The following is a 23,830-nucleotide window of genomic DNA, read 5'->3' on the forward strand; positions in this document are numbered from 1 at the left end:
GAAGTCGTGTAATTAAACAAGGCATTTGTTCACACAGTGACCTAAGATTTTGGAATAAAAAATTGATGGAAATTTCCAAATCTCCTAAAGATTAATTCATTCAAAAGAGGCGTTTTGGTGGGTAAGCACTTTCCATTACAGCTCCTGACACACAGGGCACTGCCAACTGTACCTCTGCCATTTACAGCTAGTACAAACACTTCAAAAGCAGCTTTGCAAAAACAATTAGAGCAACAAAATGAGAAGGCTTGAGCTACACAGGCGACAAGTACTTACGTGGAGCTCCAGTGTACATGATTGAAAATGTATTAATTCCTATAGTAGCAGCATAGAACAAAGGCAGAGCACGAAGGCCATTGGGCACAGGGTCTTCCTGGAAACATGAACAGAAAAGCACTTTTGACACCTTCATAAATACATCAGGGCCTTCATACATGTAGGTGTATTACCTGGACAAGCTTCAGTCGCACTGCAAATGCCAGGCCTTCAACTTTGTCCCATAAGCACATTTAAAATAAAGGCACAACTAAGGAGGAAAATTTCCTGTAGTCACTGCCCCACACCCCTTCTCAAATTCACCCTTTGGTCCTCCCTCCAGTTTGCCCTAAATTCCATCTCTGTCTCAGTCCCATCCACACCACAGCCAACAGGTTTTCTTTTTAAAAAAAACTTTTCAGTGTAGCATTTATCTCCACCAGTTCCTTCACAAAAAAGGAATATTCACATTATTTCTGCACATTATGTATGTAACATGTTTTGGTTCCCACACAGGAACATGTATGGTTTTATGTTAATAACACAAAGATCCAGCAAACAAAGAATAATGTGCACAATAAAAAAAACTGAAGTTTTCACAGCGCTGCAGTTAATTTTCAGCAGCATCTTTCTGTGGTATAAAAGCAAATACCACGCTTGATAACTTCACCACATTAATGGCGAGTAATTATAATCAAATGGTAAAGTAGTAGTAATTTAAAATAAAAATGTTTCTTAATTGTATGATTAGACTTGCCTAGAAGTATAGAAAGTAACATAAGAATACAGTTCATTTAAAATCTGATCCTGAAAACTATTCTCAGCTCTCATATTTTTATAATTTTAGATTTATTTTTAGCTTTAATTTTATATTTAATACAGAAAATTTTAATAGTGTATTACATTTACTAGTCCTAAAATGCCAATGGCAATAATTGAAAAAGCATAACTACTATTTTTAATGCATTTATTAGTATGACCCCATTCTGGTTGTACTATTTAAACAAGCAAATGAACAGAATACTTAAAAGTTTTAAACACTCCAAAGTGTTGGACAGATAAGGCTTAAAAGAAATTAAAACTCCAGGTTGAAATGCATGGACTTGAGCATGTTGTTGTTCTCAACTTCTTTATTAAACAATAACACAAACATTGTGAAAGAAGCAAAAAGGTATCGCTTGCCCAGATGACAGAGGGCTAAAATTGGACAAAAAATAAAAAGCTCATCAGGCACTACACTACTACACTTTCAACAGAGTAAGGAAAGTGTTTAAAATGGACTGCTATTGAAATTTTATTTTATTTCTGCAGACAACCTTATTTTAATTAGTGTTAGGAGTCTTTTTGGCACAGGGTTTAAAAAGAATGAAAACCAGAATAAAGAGCAAAAGAGTTTGGTTTTGCAGAGGAGTGTGATGACTCACCTTGTTCAAGATGAAGAATCTAATGACTAGGAACAGGAAGCCAGACATGAGCCCAGACAGCAGAGGAGAAATGAACCAAGAGGCAACTAGATGAATAAATACAAAACACTCAATAAAGAGCCAGGAACAATTGGAAGAACTGAATCAAGACCGAATAAATAAACACTACAACTCTATAGAGTGTTAGGCCATAGTGTTAGGACTTGTACAACCATAAGAAGCCAAGTAGTCATTCAAAAGTCATGTTAAAACAAGCAGAACAATATACCAGTCCTCTGCAGCTCAGTGATTGTGATTTTATGATTTTATATCCCTTTGTGTTTTCTAATCAGGCAGCTTAGTTTTTTTTTTAAACAATGCAGCACAGAAGTCCGTTTCAACTGCAAATCTTTTAAAGCCTTTAGAAAAAAAAAAGCATTTCTTAGGTTATTGTACAACAATGAAAGGATTTCTTGTATTATGGAGGGATGGAAATGGACAAACTCTCACATTTCCTGTGGTACCACAGTGAACATTTAATAATAGATGAAAGTCATGACTCACAACACATGAAAGTGAAAAAAAAAAATAAGATTGTTTCTGGAATAATGGTTAACCCACACCAAGTTCTACAAGGAATGAATAAGCTTTTGTCCACAGTTGTTATATACTGTAGTGTGGTACATAATGAGTTGTATACAGTACATCTGACTTGATATTGCATTTACAACCATGGTTTGCACACGTTCTAGATAGGATCATGACATTCCTTTGGTACACGGCACACCCTGTGAAAGAACTGTGTGTTGGGGGGAAAGAAAACAGGCACATTTTAGGAAATCACAGGGAACATCCTGTTCCTATGTTCAACACAATTCTCATTCAAAATTTTATTACACTTAAAGGGGAAGTGAGACGGGCAACAAAATGAAAGCACCTCTCCAGCAGATCTGGAACCTGAAAAAATCATCTTTTCCCATTGTGCCAATGGTGCCGGACCCGGGTCCTGAAGAATCCTGAGCACTCTGGCTGTTATAATCATTGGCTTCAGGTCATCTATCCGGCTTAGCTAAACCAATAATTGGTTAAATTAAGTCATTTAAGTTTCTGATTGACTGACTGCCCTGTGGGGAGACCAGTTATATATTCAGTAGGACTGAAACTATCTGTCAAGGTAATCACTTTACTTAAACTGCATTTTCCTAGTTCTGATACCATATCCTATTTTCCCAAAGCACTTTTCCAGATTCTCCAGCAGAATTAGGATCTCATTTTTGATAAAGGCACCAAGATAATCACAATTTCCCAGACTGCATGGCAAATTGGGAAAGTAGCCAAACACTTTTTTCTACAATATCTCTGTGACATACATTTCTGCATACACAGAGGCACACAGCTGTCAGTCTTTCACAGTTGTCATTGTAATCATTTGATCACTTGTCTTAGAACTCTACATGGGAGGGAAGCACTAGGGTAAGAACAACTGGACCCAAAGAAAGTTAAAGAACTGACTGTCACTGTGTGCCTAGTAGACTTTAGCTACTAGCTACTTTGCACCGAGGTTTCACTATGGATCTCAACCAAAAGACTCTGTGGAAAACCGACTGGTTTCCAGTCGCCATCGAGAGTAAAAGACCAAACTGAGTCCAACACGAAGTGAAACAGAATGTAAAAATCAGTGGTGCGATTCTGCCCAAATGAGACGTGAATATCTATATACAACAGTTTCTCAGGAAAGAGACTAAAGAAATGACAAAGCAATCTGGTTGTTTGCAGTAGCTGATAAATAGGATATGGAGATCTGTGGAGCTTTGCTTTCCCAATATCATGAAACTTGCTGGGCGGTACAGAGTGAACAAAGCTACTTGTAAATCGTGCTTAAGCATAGCATTTCGGCGCATGGAAAGATTTTTACAGCTCCAAGACAAATCAATGAAAATGAATACTTTAATACCTTGAAAAGTTGTTGATGCTCTGCTTTAATTTAAAAAAAATCATCAAAAGCCAGAACTGTATAGATTTTTTGTATTAATGAAGGCTGTTAAGGCTTACAGTATTTGAGCTCTCATTGACCATGATAAGACTTATCTACTGTTTAAGATAAGAGTTTTTATTCATTTTCATAAATGTGTACCATGAATCAATGAAAAGTGACACTTCTGCAATGAGTTTTCACAAATTTGATTTGTGTGAATAAGTCCATAAAATTGAACTGTCAAATGGCCAGTAGACCTCAAAGGTACCAAAATTCACTTTAGATTTGATAAAATAAAAAAGAATGAAGTTGTTAATTTTAATCCATGGAGAACTCAAAGAAGGGGATTGGCATCCATCCCTCCAAATCAGACACTGATACAGAGACTGGCTATGATATTCATTAGTAGTAGATGCCAGAAATATAACTGCAACTGATTTCTCAAGTCACTTCATTAAAAAAAAAAACAACTACAATTAACCCAAATGTACCGCATGTAGAAACTTACAGATTGTAAGTGCATTAAAAAAAGATCTACCCTAAAATACACCTTTGGTGCACGCAGTGGTTTTGAAGTTTTAATAGTCATGTGCAGGTAAAAATAATTCTTTCAAAACTGAAAAGTTGTAATACGTTAAGAAACTGATATGCATGCATCAGATGTCAATTCCACTCATTATCACAGGATTATGGAACAGTAATCAACTCTGGGGAAAAAATTGCTTTAAAATTGCACTAGCTTCCAGCACCTGTTCGCTAAACCCACTTTTAACAACTACTATTATCCTGTAAAGTGGATTCCAGGCAAGAGAAAAATCACTACAAACTAATTTGTTATGCATTTATATTAAAAGTGCTGCACTTTGATTACAGCATAACAGGCTTGGCAAAGCCAAAGTGCTGGAAGAGAGAAGGAAAAAAATTACGACAGTATACAGAATGTAATAACACACACACAGCACACACTTATTCATGCAGACATGAAGGGTTTCTAGTACGGAAACACTTAAAAATCAGGAAGCAGCTTTCCGATTAGATAGGTCAGATCTTTGTATGGGTCAGATAAATGGAGGTGGGCTTCAGGTGACAGTTGTGGACAGAATCTGGAGTCCAGTGGCATGCACTAAACAAAAGAGTAGTGTGCTCAAGAAAACGACATCTCACTCGGTTTTAAAACAAAAATGAAACAGCCTGGATGGGGCACTTCAGATGGTGCAGATCCAGAGAATGTACACAAACAAAGTACTTAAATCTCAAGGAGAGAAACAAGAAGCAAAAGTCCTCTTTTCCCCGTAAGGAATTTTTGCCAGGCAACACAGTTATTTTTTTTCACATACCCTCACACATATAAGGAAATGTCAATTACCAATCTTGACTAGTTGCATCCACTGCACACCCCGTGTACCGATAGCAACCATAGAGAACCCAATGGTGGCACCCACAATGCAATGTGTCCCAGAAATAGGCAGCTTCAGGAAAGAGGCAATGAGCTGCCAAACAGCAGAGCCTGGAGACAGAGAAAAAAAAAGTTTTAGTTTATTAGTGCAAGACTTTTGAGACATATGGGTACTTGTTTTTTTTAACTCCCAGATAGCAACCCCTCTTTGATATCTTCTTCTACCCTACTTCTCCCAATCAGGCTCTGTGGTTTTCTATAACCAGAATAACCATTTTCTTATTCTGTATAAGAGAAATGTGGACGTCAAGCTTGATAGGACACTGGCTTGAGGATTTTAGACATACCGGCCATTTAAGAAAAGCGTTGCACAAATGGTCAGAAATACAGTACAATTCTCCTGAAAATCTGAGCATGTTTAGCTTTTCATATTTATTTCAAAGATCAAGGAAATGGTACATTTGAAAGAAATAATGGATTTTGTATGTTTCTAAAAATATTTGTTTAGTTGCTTACATTTGTATGAGCAATAAGTTCATTCTTTGCTAAACGGAGCAGAGATTTTCTGGAAAACGGCCATGAATATACAGTATGCTGAGAGTCATTAAAAATTCAACAAATCAGTACTGGAACCAAATGCATTTGCTGGGCTTTTAATGTCTCTCAGTATACTTAAGAAACATTAAAACAGCAAGTTCCTTCTAAAAATGTTTTTAGACAGTGACCTTCAAAATCTGAACCAATGGATTTGAAAATTTGACTTCATTTATCAGCCTTTTCATTAGTGCACAGTGCGTCTTCAGACACATTTTGTACATAAATTGCTTTTACACTTTTAGCAGATTGCTATTTAAACGGTTTCTAAAAAAAAAAAAGAGGCCCCATATAATGCATTTAATTTAAAAAAAAGTCATAGGAAGAAATATTAAACAAATGCCTGTCTTTATAAGCAACCATGACCAAAAATCAGCCATTTCCTGAAACAAGCCAAGAATACTCAGGATAAAGGATTTCAGTCCTGGAAAGCATAGGATTTGGAAGGGACCCTCTGCAAGATGCCGTCATCAGGACCTGGCATTTCAGTTGTTCATATATCAATATATCACTCCCCATTTAAGTAAACTAAGCTTTAAGTAAAACCATTCTTTATGCTTTGCATTTTCTGTAACTTATGTATATGGTGCATTAACTGTTCTGTATAATGGTGTGAGAATACAGAGTTTTAGGCCATGAAACACATTCAGGCTGCTGATTAATGAAAGGTGAGATGTCAGGCTGTCACACTAGAAGATCTTCAAAGGGATCATCCCTAAATCCCACCTAGGATCCTATAAACATTTCTGCCACTAAGCAGCTCTTTGTTTCTGTGCTCTGTTCCGATTATGGGATTTTATTACATTCCGTCTCCGTGGCTACATCGCATAACTTTCTTTGTCTTTCCCTTGAGAGCCTGTCAGGGACTTTTTTGGAAACCGAACGCCCTATAAAGCTAAATTCCTCCAGCCGCCCACGGTCCGATTTGAGCGATCCCATGTCCGAGAATAATAATGTAAGTCAGATGCACGCTGCAAGTTATTCCTGAGGAGTGACAGGAACCTGATCTATGTGCAGAGATAAAACAACAGCAAATAAACACCCTAGAATTAGGCCATATTTCATTTTGCAGCCGGATTTTCTCACGGCTGATGTTGTTTGAATTGGGATGATTGTGATATTGTTGGCTCTCTCTGGGGCTCGGGGGCTAGACTGGTTTTGCAAATGCACAGGAGCCCATGCATTCAAAAATGCACTTCATTCTCGAGCTGTGCTTGACCGCGAGTCTTCAGAACTAGCAAAATAACTGTGAGCATAAAACAATGTCCCAACCAGTACAGGGTTATCCTAACAAATACACAGAACAAACTGGCTTGGATAAACCTTCCAGAAATTAGGCCAAATGTAGGCTGGATTCACAGGTATAAGTCTTAATCTTCCTCAGTCAGAGACTGTACAACTGCACCTAGCATTGCAGTTTACTGTTTCTGTGCACCTGTTACATCTTCATCGAATAAACACAGGCTATTTCCCTTAACTTTATAGTTATTTCTGAATTTATGATTTGCAAAAATGTTCCCTCCCCCCCCAAAAGAAATCAATAGCACAATATAAAAACTGCTAAAATAAACTTACAACTTACATGACACTTTGTTCTTTCTGTACTCTATTTACATTGAAAGTACACATTGCATTGTACCAAAATCATAAGAAAAACTCACCGAAACATTTTAATCTCAGGCTTAAAAAGTGGGATATTAAAGTTTAAACAAAGCTTAAACATAAAACTGGAGGGAAATTAATGTCATATTAAAAATACATGTAGATAAGAATTTTCCACATGACAAAATTTCTTTTTTAAGATCTGTTATATAAAAATCTTGATGCCAACAATACATTTTTCAACTCCTAATGCATCATATTTCTCATAAATGTGATGTTTGCTCCTACATTTAAAAAAAAGGTTTTGTACACTGTTTATTTACTGTGAAATGCTTTTTATTTATTTTATGAAAGGCAGATGAATGAGCTGGCATAAAATGGCAGATTATACCTAAACAAGCTAATTTTCAATGAAATAGCTGGTGTGTTCACTCTTCACACAAATGCATGTGCATTTATTCAACAATCAGAGCTCGATAAAGCACACCTCAGACTTTTGCCTGCACCATCTGACTTGATAACGGAAGTCCAGGACTTGATTTAAAAATGACAAAGAAATGTCTATTAGATTGCAAGTGGCCTACAAATGTGGTTTATAACGGCAAACAACAACAAAAAAAAAGACTCTTGATGACTTACCAACCATGGCACTGACCTCCCCAGCCATCAGCACATGTACAGTGTTGTTGTAGAGGCTGACATCTATAATGCCTTTCCTTATTGTCTCTCCCACCTTCGCCCCAAGCAGGACAGAGCCCAGGGTCTCGAATATTGATGCCAAAATACAGGCCTGCCGCAGAGTGACTACACCTGAGCCCACTGCTGTCCCAAAGGAATTGGCCACATCATTGGCACCCACAGAAAAGGCCAGGATGAAGGCGATGATGAATCCCAAGATCACCATCCACAAGTACTGCTCCATTTCCATCTTGACTTCTATTTATCAGTTAAAATTAAAGAAAAAAAAGGAAGGCTTGTATATTTGGAAAAGTTTTTTTTTGAGCACACAAGTTTTTTTTTTCTCGACTTGTTCCCCCTATATAAGCAAATTGCTCTGGTATGTTCAAGGGGAGGAACAAACTGCTAACTTGTAGTTTTTATTATTCTCTCAGTCTGTTTGGTTTTGCTTTGTACCAAGAGGGGAACACATTCCATATTTTTTTTTCCAGAAATGTGCAACTTAGTTTTCCCTTACCTGTGAACAGAAAAAAAGGAGAAGAGTTAGGTATGATACAGTACCTCTGCTTGAACAATTACACAAAAGTAATAATATTCTATTGAAGCACCCGGGAACGATTTCTATACAATATCATATATTGTTCTTTAATGTTCTGAGAATTTCTCAGTGAGTGATGCAAGAAAAGACTGAAGAGAATACACCTCTGTTAAGGCAGTAATTCAGTCTTAGCCAGAGACTACAAAAACGTGATTTTAAAGAATGTGATGGGCCATCAACTTCCAAAAAAGGAAATAAGAAATGTAAAACTTCTAAAGGCTACTGCTAAACATCTTAAGCACTGCAGTTATCTACAAGAAGTTCTCCAATGTGGATGACAAGTGGTGAAACAATGTTCCCAGTTTTAGAATAAAATTATCATGTTTCCCAGTTACAATATAGGACCATATTTTCTGTCCAGTTGATGTTACCAAAGCCTAGGATTCTCTAGTCATGAAGTCACTGAAACAGGAGAACACTTAGTGAATTGAGAGGTCATCTTAACTTTATGAAAACTGCATTATGCAGGTAAGAACCACAGCTCATTTTGAGATTCTGTGTCCTGATCATTATTGTAAACAGCAGGAGATGCAGTTTAAACACAAACATGTTTATAAACTAAACCACATATCGTCAAGCAAAACTCAGACACCAGGTATTAGAAGACTAGACAACACAATTAGAGCAACCCATGTGTCAGTTACGTAAAAATAAAACTGATCAACAGGCAATCACTTCAGTGCAATTTTCTACCCTGGCTGTGAGAAGGAAGGGATTATAGAATCTGGAAAAAAAAAATGTTGCTTCCTAACCTTGCGTTTTTCAATTTCTGTACTGTCAAGCCAACAATCAGAGTTGAAAACTGCAGCGGTCTGATATGATGACAGAGTTCCATTATTGAAACTGAGTTTTGTAACTTGTAACCTCTAAATATATTTTCCCCGTTAACATCCCTCAAAAACAATCAACATTCAGAACAGCATACCATAATTCAGACAATGATAATCTGCAATACAACAGGTATAACCTAGGATTGTGATGTTGTGGTTTTCAAAAGCGAGACAACATCCAGTTTCAGAAAAAGAGAGAAAAGTCAAAAACATCAGGTTTTAGATTAGGTTGCCCAGCTATCATTTGTTTAAAAGCAAACAATTTAAAATTGCAAACAATTTTGCTAAGCACCGCAAAATTAAATTTTTACATTAAAGTTTGTCATGATGTAGAATATCTTATGACCTTTTAAAGAACCTGCTATCCAGAATATCTACAACACTGCCAGAGCTACTTAAATCTCGTGACTAAAACTCCATAAGTATGAAAGAGCAGATATTAATACTTTAAGAAAATGAATGACAAATATATAAAAAACCTATTCAAAATATTACGTTATTACATTTAAATGCATAATACAGTATACTAGCATGTATATATTTAAACAATAAAACATTATTTTAATATCTCTCTAGTTAGGAGATTCAATAGGATACACAAGTTAAAATAAGATCAGATAGGTTTACATTCAATATACAAAATAGAAATAATTATTCTGTTTTAAGGTTGTCTTTCTATATATATTACATATATTACTGTGTTTAGAGCCCAAATTATCCTGCTTATTTTTCTCATAACTCCACCTGACAGACTGCCCTTAAAGCATGTCTCTCTGTTTAATATGCTGTCATTTGTCATTTTAAAACGCTTTCAAATACAAGTGAAACAGGCCCAAATAAACATTCTAAAAACATTCTAAAAATATAAACTGACCTAGTTATCATTTCACTCAGCTGTTTTTATTCAAATACCTCATGATTAAAAGGCTAACATTCATTTGTACATGAAAATGTACATTTTGAAATGAGTACGGATCACTGCCAGCATAGTTCTTATGGTTTAATGAAATTCACAAAATACTTCATAAACCTTGCAGATGTTTCTTCAGCTTTAGAGAATTAAAACTATGTGAATTTACTAAGAACTCATCAGTATTTTTCTACACAAATTAAAATGCATCCAACATTCTATCAAAAATGGAATGTGTAAAAATAAGATTGTATTTTTGCACTGTAGCTACAAATTTCCTTCCATTTTCCTACCATTATTTAACCATAAAGTCTCAATAAAACTATCAGTATTTTGTCTGAGACCTACAGGGACCTCTTCGTTTAGAACACAGATGCTTCCAGTTGGCCATTTTTTTCTACATATTGGGACAACATAATGTTGTGCATATCAAATTCTGTAACCACTACTACCAATGGATTTCAACTAGGTTTTGTTCTACTATTTAAAACTCTGGGGGGGGTAATTTTGGATCTGCATGTCCAGTTCATCACAAAAGGTGTTTTTCTTTCACCTCAGCAGTATTGCTTGGGCAGAAAAACCAGTACATGCTTTTGTTTCATCTAGGCTTGAAGCAGCTACTTGTTGGGTTGTCAAACTGCACCTTACAACGTCGAGTGTGTTCAAGAAAGCAACAAGCAGAGTTCTCCCCAGATCTTGCTTTAACATTTACACCTGTCGAGAAATCCTTACACAAGTTACTTTCTGAATTTCCCTACAGACTTCAAGATATTGATCTTGACTTATAAAGCCATGAGGGGAATTTGCCCTGTTATAATTCTGAATTATACCCATAACTGCACTTGTTTGTCCCCTCAACTAGAGTGCTGACAGAACAAATAGGGCTTTTTTCTATTGTGCACCATGGCTGTGGAATAAGTTACTCTTCCCAATGAAATCAGAAGAACATTTTCTTAGCCTTGTTTATGTTGGCATATCTATAAGTTGTGCAGTATAATATACAGTATATTGTAATATTTTACCCAATTCATTCATTCTGTTTCTGTGTATCATAGTTTTTGGTTGTCTTATATAGAGGTATGATAACTAATCAAGTTTAATTTTATTTTAATCAGTCTCCTGTGATTTTCAGTGGCTCGGGTTTAATTTCATAAGCAATCAAACGACAACAGTAGAAGCAATGGGATGTAATAAACTTCCATTCTATGTGTTCCATTCTAGCATATGTGAAATTTGTTCAGGATACTTAGCTACAGGAGACAAACAGAATCTAAAATAGACAACATCAGTTTAGGAACTGGTAGCATTACAGATTACTACAAACCAGTTATTGTTCATTGTTTCTATGAAGATTACTCTTCAAAAGCAGTACAGATATACATAGGACAATAGTATTAGTCTCCTACTCAACGGTAAACACCACAGCACACTGCTGCAGGTATTTTGTTACCTTGTTCTATCTAAAGATGTACAGAAAAGTAAAGAGCACTAAAGGTAAATTACTGGAACAATCCAAAATCAGTAGACCCTGTAAAAATGAACATTACAGACATATCAATATACTGTACAGACAGAATCAAATGTAAAAAAATGTCCAATCAACTGTCCATTTTAGATAAAACACAAATTAAAAATACTATCAGCTTGTGCCAACTCAAATGAATGCAGTAGCTTATTATGTGCTATGCATTGGCAGGCACTTAATATTTCATAAATTCAGGCCAAAGTGGCTTAGCGTTTGTTAAGAACTGGGATGCCAGTCTGCGGTACATTTTATTAGCAGGCTTAAGTAGAACTCCTCATTTTCAGGCAGCTCATTTATAAACCATAGGGGAGAACTAAAGAACAGAATACCAGGGTAGTTTTGCCATGACAGAATTTTCAAACTTACAGTACTTTGCAAAATTCACAATATTGTTTTCTAAGACACAATACAATGAAGTAACGTTTCTACATACATGAGAGAATTCATTGTACATAATTCGAGGAGCTATACTACCTAATCTGTGAAGAAAAAATATTATGCATTATTCTAAAAAATGGTGGCACAATTATGAAACTTAAGCTGTGTTATGGGAAATAGCACTCTGCATCAAAGAAAACAGTTTATTTAGAATGTGATTATTCCACACACAATTTCCCATTTAACAACACATACTGTATAAAAATAGCAAAGAATGATGAAATGAAAAAAAAACCTGAAAATGCATCAATTATGAGTGCTGTCTTCTCTCAGGTATTTTGTCCTAAACTCATTTATACAAAAATAAACTTGTAGCACAACATACACCATTAACCTTGACCAAAGATAGAAAACAGATGATCCTATCAAATACATTGACTCTTTCCAAGGTTCTTTAATCTCCTGGACTACACTGCAATATGTACACAACTCTGACCAAATTTAGCCACGCTCTGCCTCTTTAAATCAGTAACAATTGCTCTTTATTCCACATTTAATAATTGTACACTGTGGGCACAGTGAAAGACTCAGAGCTCTCTGGAATCCCTTGCCAATGGAGCTGGTTAGCATTCTCTGCTTTTAAAAGATAAAATAAACTGCTCTGTGATTCAGTTTACCCCCAGCAGCTAACAGAATTGTCAGGTTAGCGTTTTAAATGTTTTTCTTTTCTAAACAGAAAATTCCATTAAGAGGAAAGCATCACCAGTGAGCCAGAGAATTCCTGGACCTTTCTATTTCACTGGCCTCATTCAGCGAAACCCACAAACCTAAGCATTCGCACATTTACTCTTTGCAGTGAAAGACAATTCTAGGCACAAAAATGAAATGTGTCACCGCCTACAAAGGTTCTAGTAATTTTTCTCCATTTGTTTCAGAAAAAAAAGCAGGTCAATGAAGATCTAAAAACATACACATTTTGGTCAAATTCAAGGAAGAAGGTGACAGTTTGGTTACTCTATTACCCTTTATGTTCCAAAAGCTTTGAAAGCCATTTCAATTTAATAAAAATTAAAAGAAGGGGAAAGTAATTTATAGAAATTGTGAATAGACTACCACTCAAAGACTTTCCAACCTCATCTTCAAAACCAAAGCAAAACGCTAAACATTGAATTACTTTTCTACACATTTCTACACCCTTTGTATCTCTGAAAAAGCTCTGTTTTTTACATGTACAAAATTACTATAAATTAGTTTTAACTGTTCATCACAGTATAACAACAGAACTATCTGCATTAAAAACCTTTTTAGAAAGAGTCTAACAGCAATAAGTGAATGGAATGGGAATGATTAACAGTATTAATAATCAGCATGAATCATATTATACTGATGCTGTGTGAAAAGAATGCATCTGAATCAATTTCTTGTATTAGTCTTTAAAACTTTTTATGATAAATTATCATGTGCATTCTCTGAAGAGCGCAGTTATGGCAGCTCAGTTCAAAGTCTCTTCTGATGTATGGATAGTCTTGGATATCAATAAAATGTTTTTTTTTCTGTGATATTTTGTTTCACAGAATAAAGTAAGAAACAAAAAAAGGGACCTCATATCTTTTCAGGTGTCATGTGTGAAATATCAGTATTTCAACTCCTAAGCCATTGAAGTCACACAGATGCAAATAGAAAATCACACATTTTTTGGATAAGAAACTTTCTTCACAGAACAGACAGTACAACTGTTGTGTAAATCCTATTTAGCAGTGTAAAGATGACCATGAACCAGGAGGTGCTATAAACATCCTTCTGTCGCTTCAAAAGTGTAAACAAATTTAAAAAAACAGGTAGCACACTAGAAAGTCAAAAGGCAGATTTACTTGCCTATTCAGACTAGATGGACTGATGGGAAAGTTTCACATATTCTGTGGTGGCCAGAGGTAAAATTGTACATGAATACAGAAGAGATGGATTAGTAATGAGCAATCAGTATCAGTATCACACAGTATCAGTGCACAGTAATAAAAGAAGCAGTACAAGAGGGAAGAACTGAATGAGTATATGATATTAGATTTTGACACACAGTGCTCAACACAATTTCAGTTGAACCCACCTTTTCATTGCAAGATGTGTTTATTCAAAAGGATTAATGCCACTTAGGAAATGCAGACTGTAGGTAATAATATAACTCTCTATACATTGTTTTCAGTTATGTTATCAATTCAATCATTAACTTGAAAGAATTATTCAAGTTCAAGTACAGTATCATGTTTTATTGGACTTTTTTTAATTACATCTTACAATATTCCCTAAATGTGCCAGCAGAACAAATTAGATGGGACCCGAGGAGCTGTACAGAATTTAAATATTGACAGTGCCCAGTCAACCTTTTCATACACCTCAATTAGTAAAAACTGCTGCACTTATTCAATTTTCAAAACGGGGAGTTTATTTTAAGCAAAACCTTTTCTCATTTTTAATAAAATAATATGGTTTCCCATACTCTAATAATCCCAGATTCAATTTTATTTTGCTCAGATGATTTTAAAAGCCATAACTTTTCAATGACAGGCGATTCAGCAGAAAATACAGGTGAACTGGGGGTAGTCTTAGTGCACAATTACATTTCAATCATACTGTATGTGCAGTACATATTTTTCTTTTTGGGTAACATTCCAAACTGCTCCCAAACACATTTAACATAATCTCCCAAATTAGAAGAATAATATGCTTTTAATTACCTTACTTTACCTTTCAAGCCTTCAAAAAACATTTATGAGATCTACTGTAAAAGCAACACTAAGTGCTGGGCACAGATTGCTACCAACAATTACACATTATGAAAGCCGACCCCTAAAGGGGTATCAAATGGCAGCATCTGCAGCAACAGAAACAAGAACTGGAATTCTAACAGAGAATAAAACAATCCTGTTTTATAATGAAGTAAGATTACTGTACAGATCTGGCGTACATAGAGCAAAACTCTAATCTCTCAGGCACCACACAAGCATCACAACCCAGACCCTGCAAAACACAGAGCAGGCTATAATGTATTCCTCACTTGTTCACAACTGTGCCTGGATGTACTGAGTCAGACTCTCTGCCTCTCTGGTTGACTCATTAGTGATGCTGTACAATACCTGGCTGCTGGTGCAAAAGTAGCAGTTCACCTCAAAAGTACTGCACAAGGTTAAATATGAATTGCATTTGCCTTGCATGTAAAATTAATGTCTGCTTTTAAAGATATTTATATCTACATCGTGCCACACACAGTAATACAACCCGTCGTTAAATAATAGGCACACTAATTTCTGTTTACTTGCTGCTAAAATACAGAACATATCAGGAATTTGTTTTTTTGCATTAACACATATTGAAAACTCATTCTGAAAGCCTGAATCCAGATGGAATGTGTAAATGCACACAAGAAGCGAGAGGAAGAGCTATGCACTTACAGACATGCTGCGATTCAGAGAAGATTTTACCTGCAGCAAATTTCCTTAAGAGATCCAAATTACAGCAGGGATCAGGTGTTCCTAACCGAGCAGCCACACAAAGTCAATTCATCAACCTTCAAACACAGCACTTCTGAAAAAATTCTTCCAAGGCCCTTCAGCGCAAAAAAAAAAATCAGTTACTAGCTGTCACGAGGCACTGTAAACAAGCAGAGCAAAGCAACTTGCTGAATGAGAGACGCAGAGGAGCAGGAGAGAGACAGGAAAGAGAACCCTCCTCAGGACAGCAGAAGACAAATTTATCAGCTCAGTGGACTCCAGACTGCCTCTTAAAGGAACGCATCTGCATAGGGGAGGGCAGACAGGCAAAGACGCTGCCAGACATCACTGGCATCCAGTCCAATAGCGCAGGAGAGAGAGGAGGAGCAGATGACAGTGGGGAACAGCACTAATGACAGCGTACCACCGTGCACAAGTGCTAGCGGAATCCACCACAGTGAGAAGCCTGGATTGGGCAAGCAGGTACTTGATGAGGAGACCTCAAAATATCATGTACAAAATAACCCACTGATTACTACAAGTGTGTAAACAATGGTTAGCCATCCCATATGATTATTTGGCTTGTTTGTGACAATTATGCTTAAACACGGTTCAATTATTTTTTCATTGTTTTTTTAGGACAATTTAATACCGCAGTGGAGTGAAACAAGCCACAAAAGAAGTTCTGATGAAAACCACCTTTTGCATAAGTGGCATAAGAACATCATGGCGAAGATACTTGATTAGTTTTTCTTGTTCAATACAATTGGTCCTTTCAGATGACCCCGTGAATAACACCACAGAATGACACTTCTTATATAATAATACCCCTGTGCTCTTTATTTACTGTGAAACGGGGAAATCTCACCACCCCTAAAAATGGTAGGCTGAACAGGGCTATCATGAGCAAACAAGACATTACAAAACAATGGAATACTAAGAGGAAGCATCACCCTGAGTGTTCTGATCTCCACATCCATCATTCTTCAACTCTTCCCAAGTTGTGGAAAAAAAAAGTCTTGGTAGTCTATACCTAGCTCCAAAAACACCTTAAAAAAATCTAAATTGCTAGTATACAAAATTCTGTCCTAGACGCACAAATCAAAATTAAAAAAAAAATTATAAAGCAATTCATTACACAACACAAAACTTCAGTAGTAATACAACTTAAATTAAGAGGATCAAAGTAAGACATTAAACAGAAAATGTATTAGGCTTCTTTGTTATAGAGATCCAGCCACAACTACTGTGTTCTGCAATACCATTAACTATTTTACCTTACTTAGAAACACTAATAAAACTGAAATAAATTGATTTTTATTCTAATCTGGAACACGAATCTGTACAATGTGTTTTTGTGGAATGTTTTATGCTGTGTATTTGTATTACTGTGTTAATAAAGGTTTGTCTGTCTTGCCATATTAAAGCCAGATGTATTACTCTCACTGTAGTATTTTATTTGTAATATGTATTTGTTTCGTGTATTTTATTTTTTTTCTTTACTAAGCACTCATCTCCACTCAGATTTCTTTACAAAGATGGAACCGAGAGCTGTGCCAGAGAATATAAAGAACTTGCATGCTTCACATTTGCCCAATGCTTGGGTTATATCCTGTCCCTGTTAGTTTGCAATTCCTTTTTGCTCTCGGAGAATTGCTTTACACTGTACTGTCGAATAGGAAGCTTATTACTAGTACACTAGCTCCACAATTAAGCTACAAACGACACTAGAGCCCTGGTTTCCAACCTCAAAATTCAGTTCAAGCCTTTTCTACAGAATCACGCATGGTCATGATGCAATATTTATTTGAATATTGGTAGAAACATCAGGTTTACCCACATTACACAGAGAATATTTTATAGCATTGTCTCTGTGCTTTAGCTTTTGGACTGCATTATCTATAACTCCACTTTAATGTAACATCAAGCAGAGCCTACAACTCAGACATTAACCGATTTGGCTCTGTAATGTGAAACAGAGTATTATTAAAACTCTCCCTGCACTACAAGGGCATGGGTCTGAGCAAAGTCGTGATTTTTTTCTAGCACTTGCGGAAATTAAGTCATCTAAATACATTTCTAAACAATTTGCTTTCTTAATGATACAGTCACCATGACACATTCAGTGTTTTTTTTTACTACTCCATTCACAGGGGAGTGCCATCGAATAAGGGATTCACATCACATTTATAATAATTTTCACCACAAAATCTTGCCTCCTAAGAAGACCAAGAACATCCATGTTCTGAATGTCAGTATAAAGAGCTTAGCTTTGCTCTTCTCATTGTTTTTTGTCACAAACGTACAGTACACACACAGAATAGCGACTGCAGTTTCCAAAACAATGGACTTCTGTGCTGGAGGTTTTCTAGCAGTAATTGCATTAATTACCTGCCATCTGCGAGTAAGACGCCTGAGTGCAAATGAGCAGCTAGTAAAGAAGAAAAATAAAACATACTAAATAAAAACCAAATACAAATAACAGAAATAAACTATTACAATGAGAAGGTAAAAAGTGTATTTCTGACTGTGACATTATCCCTCCTCATAAAAGCTGCTCAGTACATGCTGTATGTTTAACTCAAAATGGTACAATAATAAACCCTACAGTAATAAACCTTGGTAAAAGGTTTATATAAAAATGTTGCTCTGTACTTACAGACAAAAAAGCAAATTGTAAAATAAAATTGCAAGGCAAGTAGTCCATAGGAGTATTTCCAAACACTGGTCCCAAAAAGTGGATTCTGAACTGGCATGGCCAGACCTAAATACCACAGTCAAATCTTGCTTGCGTTTCTGGTAAGCAGACACTTGCATTAAACCTGTGTAAAACCATATCAAACTTACAGCATTCCTCTTCAAGTAAACATTATTCATATACAGTACCGTATCGAAATTTTAAAACTTCTGTATATCATTTATGTGTATTATATTTTGATAAGTTTATACTTCTCTTGGAACAAAACCATTTGCATTAAATTCACTTTATGTTTACCCCATTTTATGCTCTGTGCTATGGTCGGTGGAGATTATTTTGTTAACAACTAATATGTTGGAGCTTCACAGATACATGCATTAATGTTAGAGAGTATGAATAGGTATAAAAGCATTTGAATGAGATAATCATATTGAAAAAGGTAGGATAAAGATTCTAACAAAAGCACACATAATATTTGTTTGTCCAAAGTGGAACATCTCACTAACAGACTTTATTAAAGAACCTTGATGCACTGAAATGTATTTTAAAGGCTTGAAAAAGATATGTTTAGTATTTCATCAATCTGAATATGAATATATAATAGTCAGGTAAACAAGCTCAGTTTTCATAAAAAATACAATGTAAATACAGCATTTAGATAACATGTTGACAAGTATTTTGTGGATATGAATCAGTAATAAAAGCACTTTTCTCGTACGAAATAAAACTACGATTAAGAAAAATCTGACAGAGTTCTGAGACGTGATTACAGTAGGTATCACAAATCAAACAGCTACACAAACAAGGTTTGCACGAAACAAATTTTGTGCTTAATTGTACATGTGATGAAGGCACTTAAAGTCGAAAAGGATGGTCTAAAATCAAACCAATGGATTACTGCATACTTCACAATGAAACACTGAAAGAGAAAGTGGGAATAGAGGGTACAGTATGCCCAACTACAAAAACACATTTTCTACCTGGCTGGAAAATAGCCAAAAACATTTGATGACTTTAAACTTTTGTAAAATTAAAATGGATGTGTGCACCTTCTTCTACCTTAAGTGTCCTAGAGACTGGACCAATTTCCTGAACTACATTGTTGAAACAGACAGTCTAGAACCTCTAAAGCATAGAAATATTTTTTTGTATTAACTTCTAGCTGTAATGGGTCATGTAGTGTAAGATGAGACTGTTAAACCGATGTTTTCCCAAGAGTCTTAAGACTCTTTAAGCTCTCCATGGCAAGAAACCTGAATGCTAGTTTTTGAGTACAGGAATTTAACGTTCAGTGTTTTTAGCAACATGCTGTAAATGCTGTGACGCAATGCACAGCAACCATCGATACAAAACTGTCTTTTGTATTAAAGTAAATATGCTTATTGTGAACTAGAAGGAATGATGGCTTCGATGACTCACCCAGTAGTTTCCAACTTTGAGATGTACTGTATCTCACCATTTTCCAGCCATTGAAGATGTACTGTAAACCTGTGTTCCCCTCCCAATTCAACACTTCTGTGTTATTCTGTCAGGGAGATGTTCAGCAATATTAGGCTTCCCCTCTCACAGCTTACCAGCTGTGATCTCGACATCTGTTACTCATCTCATAAGTGATAAAAATTGATCCAAGCTGCTCACGTAGGCAATATGATCCCCACAATCAGACAAGGCTGTCTCATGGGAAACGCAGAAGGAGGTATCACTGATAGTTTGGGAGGAGGAGTTTTATGTGTTGAGGGTTTTGTTTTGTAGTTGCTTTGCTATGTCTTGAAGCATGATTAAATAATTAAAACTTTGGTCACATAAAAAAGATCTAGTCTAGTCCCAAGGTCTTCAAGGTAGAACATTTCAATCCCATGCCCCTACATCCACCAACACACATCCATTGTTAGATTATACAGGGCAAAAGTCACTCTTAATTGTAGTGCAAAAATTCTATATTACTATACTATATTAAAACACTCAAACGATAAAACCTGCTACATCTCCACTGTGTGTGTGTGTGTTAAACATCTAGATGTTGGAAGAACCATTTAAGCCCTGTCCGATGTAAACAAGCTTTTCAACTAAAGCTTACCATGTACAGATTTTAAAGATATAATTAGATATTTGCAATATTTTAAGCACTCAGAAAAAATGTACTGACATATAGCAGTGGAATGTGAATTTGAGTATGGTATGTCATGTGAGTTTACCCAGTCTGTCTGCCAAATGACACTGAACTGTCCTGCCCAGGAAGTCAATGCTACACAAGGCACTCAGTTGGGTTTCCATGCTCTTCTTAATCCTGCTGTAAACTATAAACAAGTTTGTCTACTGAAAATGCCTTCAAAACCCATAAATGCTATACTCGGATGTTGAACTGCAACCTCAGCTCAGTGGATGGCAAATTCCAAATGGTTCTGATAGGAATTCACTCATTTTGGATTACCTTTTAAAAATTCCTATAGCTCTCCATTTTATGTTTCTACATCTCCCCCTCCCTTTCACTGTGAACCTGCATGAAGTAAAACATAAGTTACAAATCGAAGGAGGCCATTCTTGAGACAAATAGTCCATTTAGATGTTAGTGAGGAACTGATCTGAGGATCTAGTTTCTGGAAAGAAGTCTGGGTATGGACTTCAACAACTTCAATAAAGGAGCGCAACTGATGCTCAGTCAACCCTTTTGTGTAAAGATTTACTTCCTGTTCTCGGTTTTAAATGTACTTCCATGCCATTTCAACTTGTGTCTTCTAGCTCACATTTCATTTTCACAGTCTGACAAAGTAAACTGGTCTGACTTTGTCCTTTGTCTATGCAAATACATTTTGAATCATTAAATCAGGTGCCCTCAGTCCTCATCAATCCATCTGTTCATGACCAAAAAGGTTCAGGTCTTTTACCCTGTAAATTTAGGTCTACAGTATAATTGCACAATTTTAACCTCAAACACATTGCTTTAAATTGTACGCTTTTAACTATAGCCTATGTACTGTACTAACATTTTTCTTGCTTTACTATTAATTCCTCACATTGTATAGAAGATGTAAATGATATGTCAACATAAATATGCAAGTGTTTTTCATAAACAGAATACTTCATGAGTATTGGATTATTAGGGAGTAACTAGAGCATTTAGATTATAAATGTGATCTTCCAATATTTAAAATCTAACTGATCTTTATAATAAAAAGGTCCCAGTACAATGACAGGCAAAAATCAGTGACATTACACTGTTGTACAGACCTGTATAGCTTGTGATTGGATTTTAAATATTTGCTTCCCTTGGCCAATTAAAAAAAAATGCAAGAGAAATCCCAGCTGTGGCTATAAAACTGTCAAACTTGGCATATAATCACAGGTGCTCTCAGTTTTACGCAACCATCATCCATGAATTGAAACTGTTGAAATAGCAGTATTATTATTTTCCTTTAATTAAGTATTTCACTAGATCAATAACACAAGAATAAGCTAATGGATTTTCAGATCAACATTCCCATCTGTTGACTCTGGGTGCAGCCTCTCAAGTGCTCTCTAATTCTCCACATAAGATTTTCTCTGTTGAAATGCTGAATTGAACCATGGCAACAGTTAGAACTACAAATACCATTTTATATTTCCCAAACTCTCATTGTCCCATAAGTTCTGATGGCTTAATACAAAAGTATTAAGCTGTTTTCTCCTCCAGGCTTTACACTAAATGTACATTATGTGTCAGCATAATGCTGACACACCAGACCACTGGCGTTCTGTTACATAAATAGTTATTACCAGGCTGAGACAGTGAGGCTTTCCGATAGTCTCAACTGTTAAGTAATTAGGCCTTTCCTAGTAAAAAATACATGCTATATTGACTTTCATTCACATTTAATGAAAACGCTGCACAAAATATCATCTTTGCCTCTCTATACCAAGACAACAGTATGATGATGATGATGATGATGATGATGTTATCCGGTCAGTCGGATCCGACTCTCGGCGATTCTATAGGCCATCTCTCGCCACGCTTTCCGGTCTTGGACTTTCCCTTTCAGCTGTTCTATGCCTAAAAGCCAGTGTCCGTTTTGATGGCGTCGAGCCACCGCATTCTTTGGCGGCCTCGTCTTCTTGTTCCACTGACCATTCCAAGCATCACTGCTTTCTCCAATGAATCTGATCACATCATGTGACCAAAATAAGTAACCAAATAACATTGTCCTCTCCTTCATCTGGGATTCCACATGCTAGCCTGACAACTGTCTTGAAGGCAATCTTCATTTAATATGAAGACATCTCATGGAAAATAATGATACAATAATGGATCTCAAAAGAATGATTTCTTTTAAAATAACGTTTTCTTCCTAGTCAAAGCAAGTAAGTAAAATTGAACAAAGTCCCCTGTACATACAAAGACAAAGCCTGTCAGATGCATGAAATCCAGTGGGATCAAATAATTTCTCTTTTTTAATGTATGTCTATAACCATGTTGCAAAGACAATTACACTGTCAACCAATATACTCCTCTATACTCTATGCTCCTCTATACTCCCCTGTTAGCAGAAACACTTGCAGTACATTCCAGCATTAAATTTTAGTGTGGACATGACACTTTGTGCCCGAGTGAGGCCAAACAAAGATACCAGCAAGAACAACTATAAATCGCCTTAAACAGGGAAAGGCAGCCTTTTGCTAAAAGATTTTGCTAAAGTAAAACAGTGTGTTACAGTATGAGCAGTTTTCAGCTACAGCAAACATATTTCAATTCAATTTTTTCCAAAAGAATTAGGCTTTCACAATATTTGCCATCCAGTTTTTATGTAACCATTATCTCCAATTTACTCAGCATTTCAGTAAAGTTGTATACAGCACACACTTATATAAAACATTCTGGATTATCTGAACCTAAAACTTAATCAATGCCCCCCGATTAATGTGACTGTAAAGCCTCAAACTATTTAAGGCCTATAAGATAAAGTATTTTGTTACAGGAAGGCCTGCATTATTAAGGTATCTTATGAAAATGGGCTGTAAGTCATAAACCTGTATAATGGGTTACCTATTCACATATTGTAATTGTCAAAAACAATACTGTACCTAAGAAGGCAGCACAGTTTCAGTGATGAATTGTGATCGCTCACGTCCAGTGCACATTAAAACAAGGATAATATGGTACCTTACGGAAAATAACTAGAAAGATCAAGGGATCTTCCCCAAATATTCAAGGGACTAACAATCAGAAAATGAGAGTGCCATTAGAAAACTGGCAGCCGGGAGTGGCTGTTGCAGACATGAAGTGGGAGGAATCTAATTTTGGTGTGGAACAGTGATCCCGGACGGTCTGTCGCTACTGTAGGGGCCTGTAAGACTGAGCAACTTACCATTTAAAGCTGCACCTATCTTTCACTCGGCATAGAAACTCCCGCATACCTCATTCATCATGGTTATCTTTGCAAAACAAGCAAATGACCTTTCCATAAAAATTGATGTTCCAAACACAGCCTGGATGCGTATGGGGAGGTAATGAGTACTGCACAAATGCCGA

At 36.1% G+C, this 23,830-nt stretch overlaps 1 protein-coding gene across 5 annotated transcripts in view; it reads right to left on the reverse strand.

Moving 5' to 3' along the window:
* slc20a2 (solute carrier family 20 member 2) overlaps positions 1–23,830 on the reverse strand; it is a 71,865-nt gene that overhangs the window by 21,452 nt on the left and 26,583 nt on the right. For 3 of the 5 annotated variants that reach the window (XM_088910678.1, XM_088910680.1, XM_088910676.1), the window contains exons 2-5: positions 7,865–8,420; positions 5,000–5,140; positions 1,680–1,765; positions 277–373 (exon numbers count right to left, since the gene is read on the reverse strand). In XM_088910678.1, the coding sequence (XP_088766804.1) occupies positions 277–373; positions 1,680–1,765; positions 5,000–5,140; positions 7,865–8,153 (613 nt within the window). In that variant the 5' untranslated portion in view covers positions 8,154–8,420. The remainder of the gene's footprint in view (positions 1–276; positions 374–1,679; positions 1,766–4,999; positions 5,141–7,864; positions 8,421–23,830) is intronic. The other 2 variants (XM_088910679.1, XM_088910677.1) reach the window with 1 other exon arrangement.

Source organism: Atractosteus spatula, chromosome 3 (genome assembly GCF_055471065.1).
Source record: "Atractosteus spatula isolate fAtrSpa1 chromosome 3, fAtrSpa1.hap1, whole genome shotgun sequence".
Classification (NCBI taxonomy): Eukaryota; Metazoa; Chordata; class Actinopteri; order Semionotiformes; family Lepisosteidae; genus Atractosteus; species Atractosteus spatula.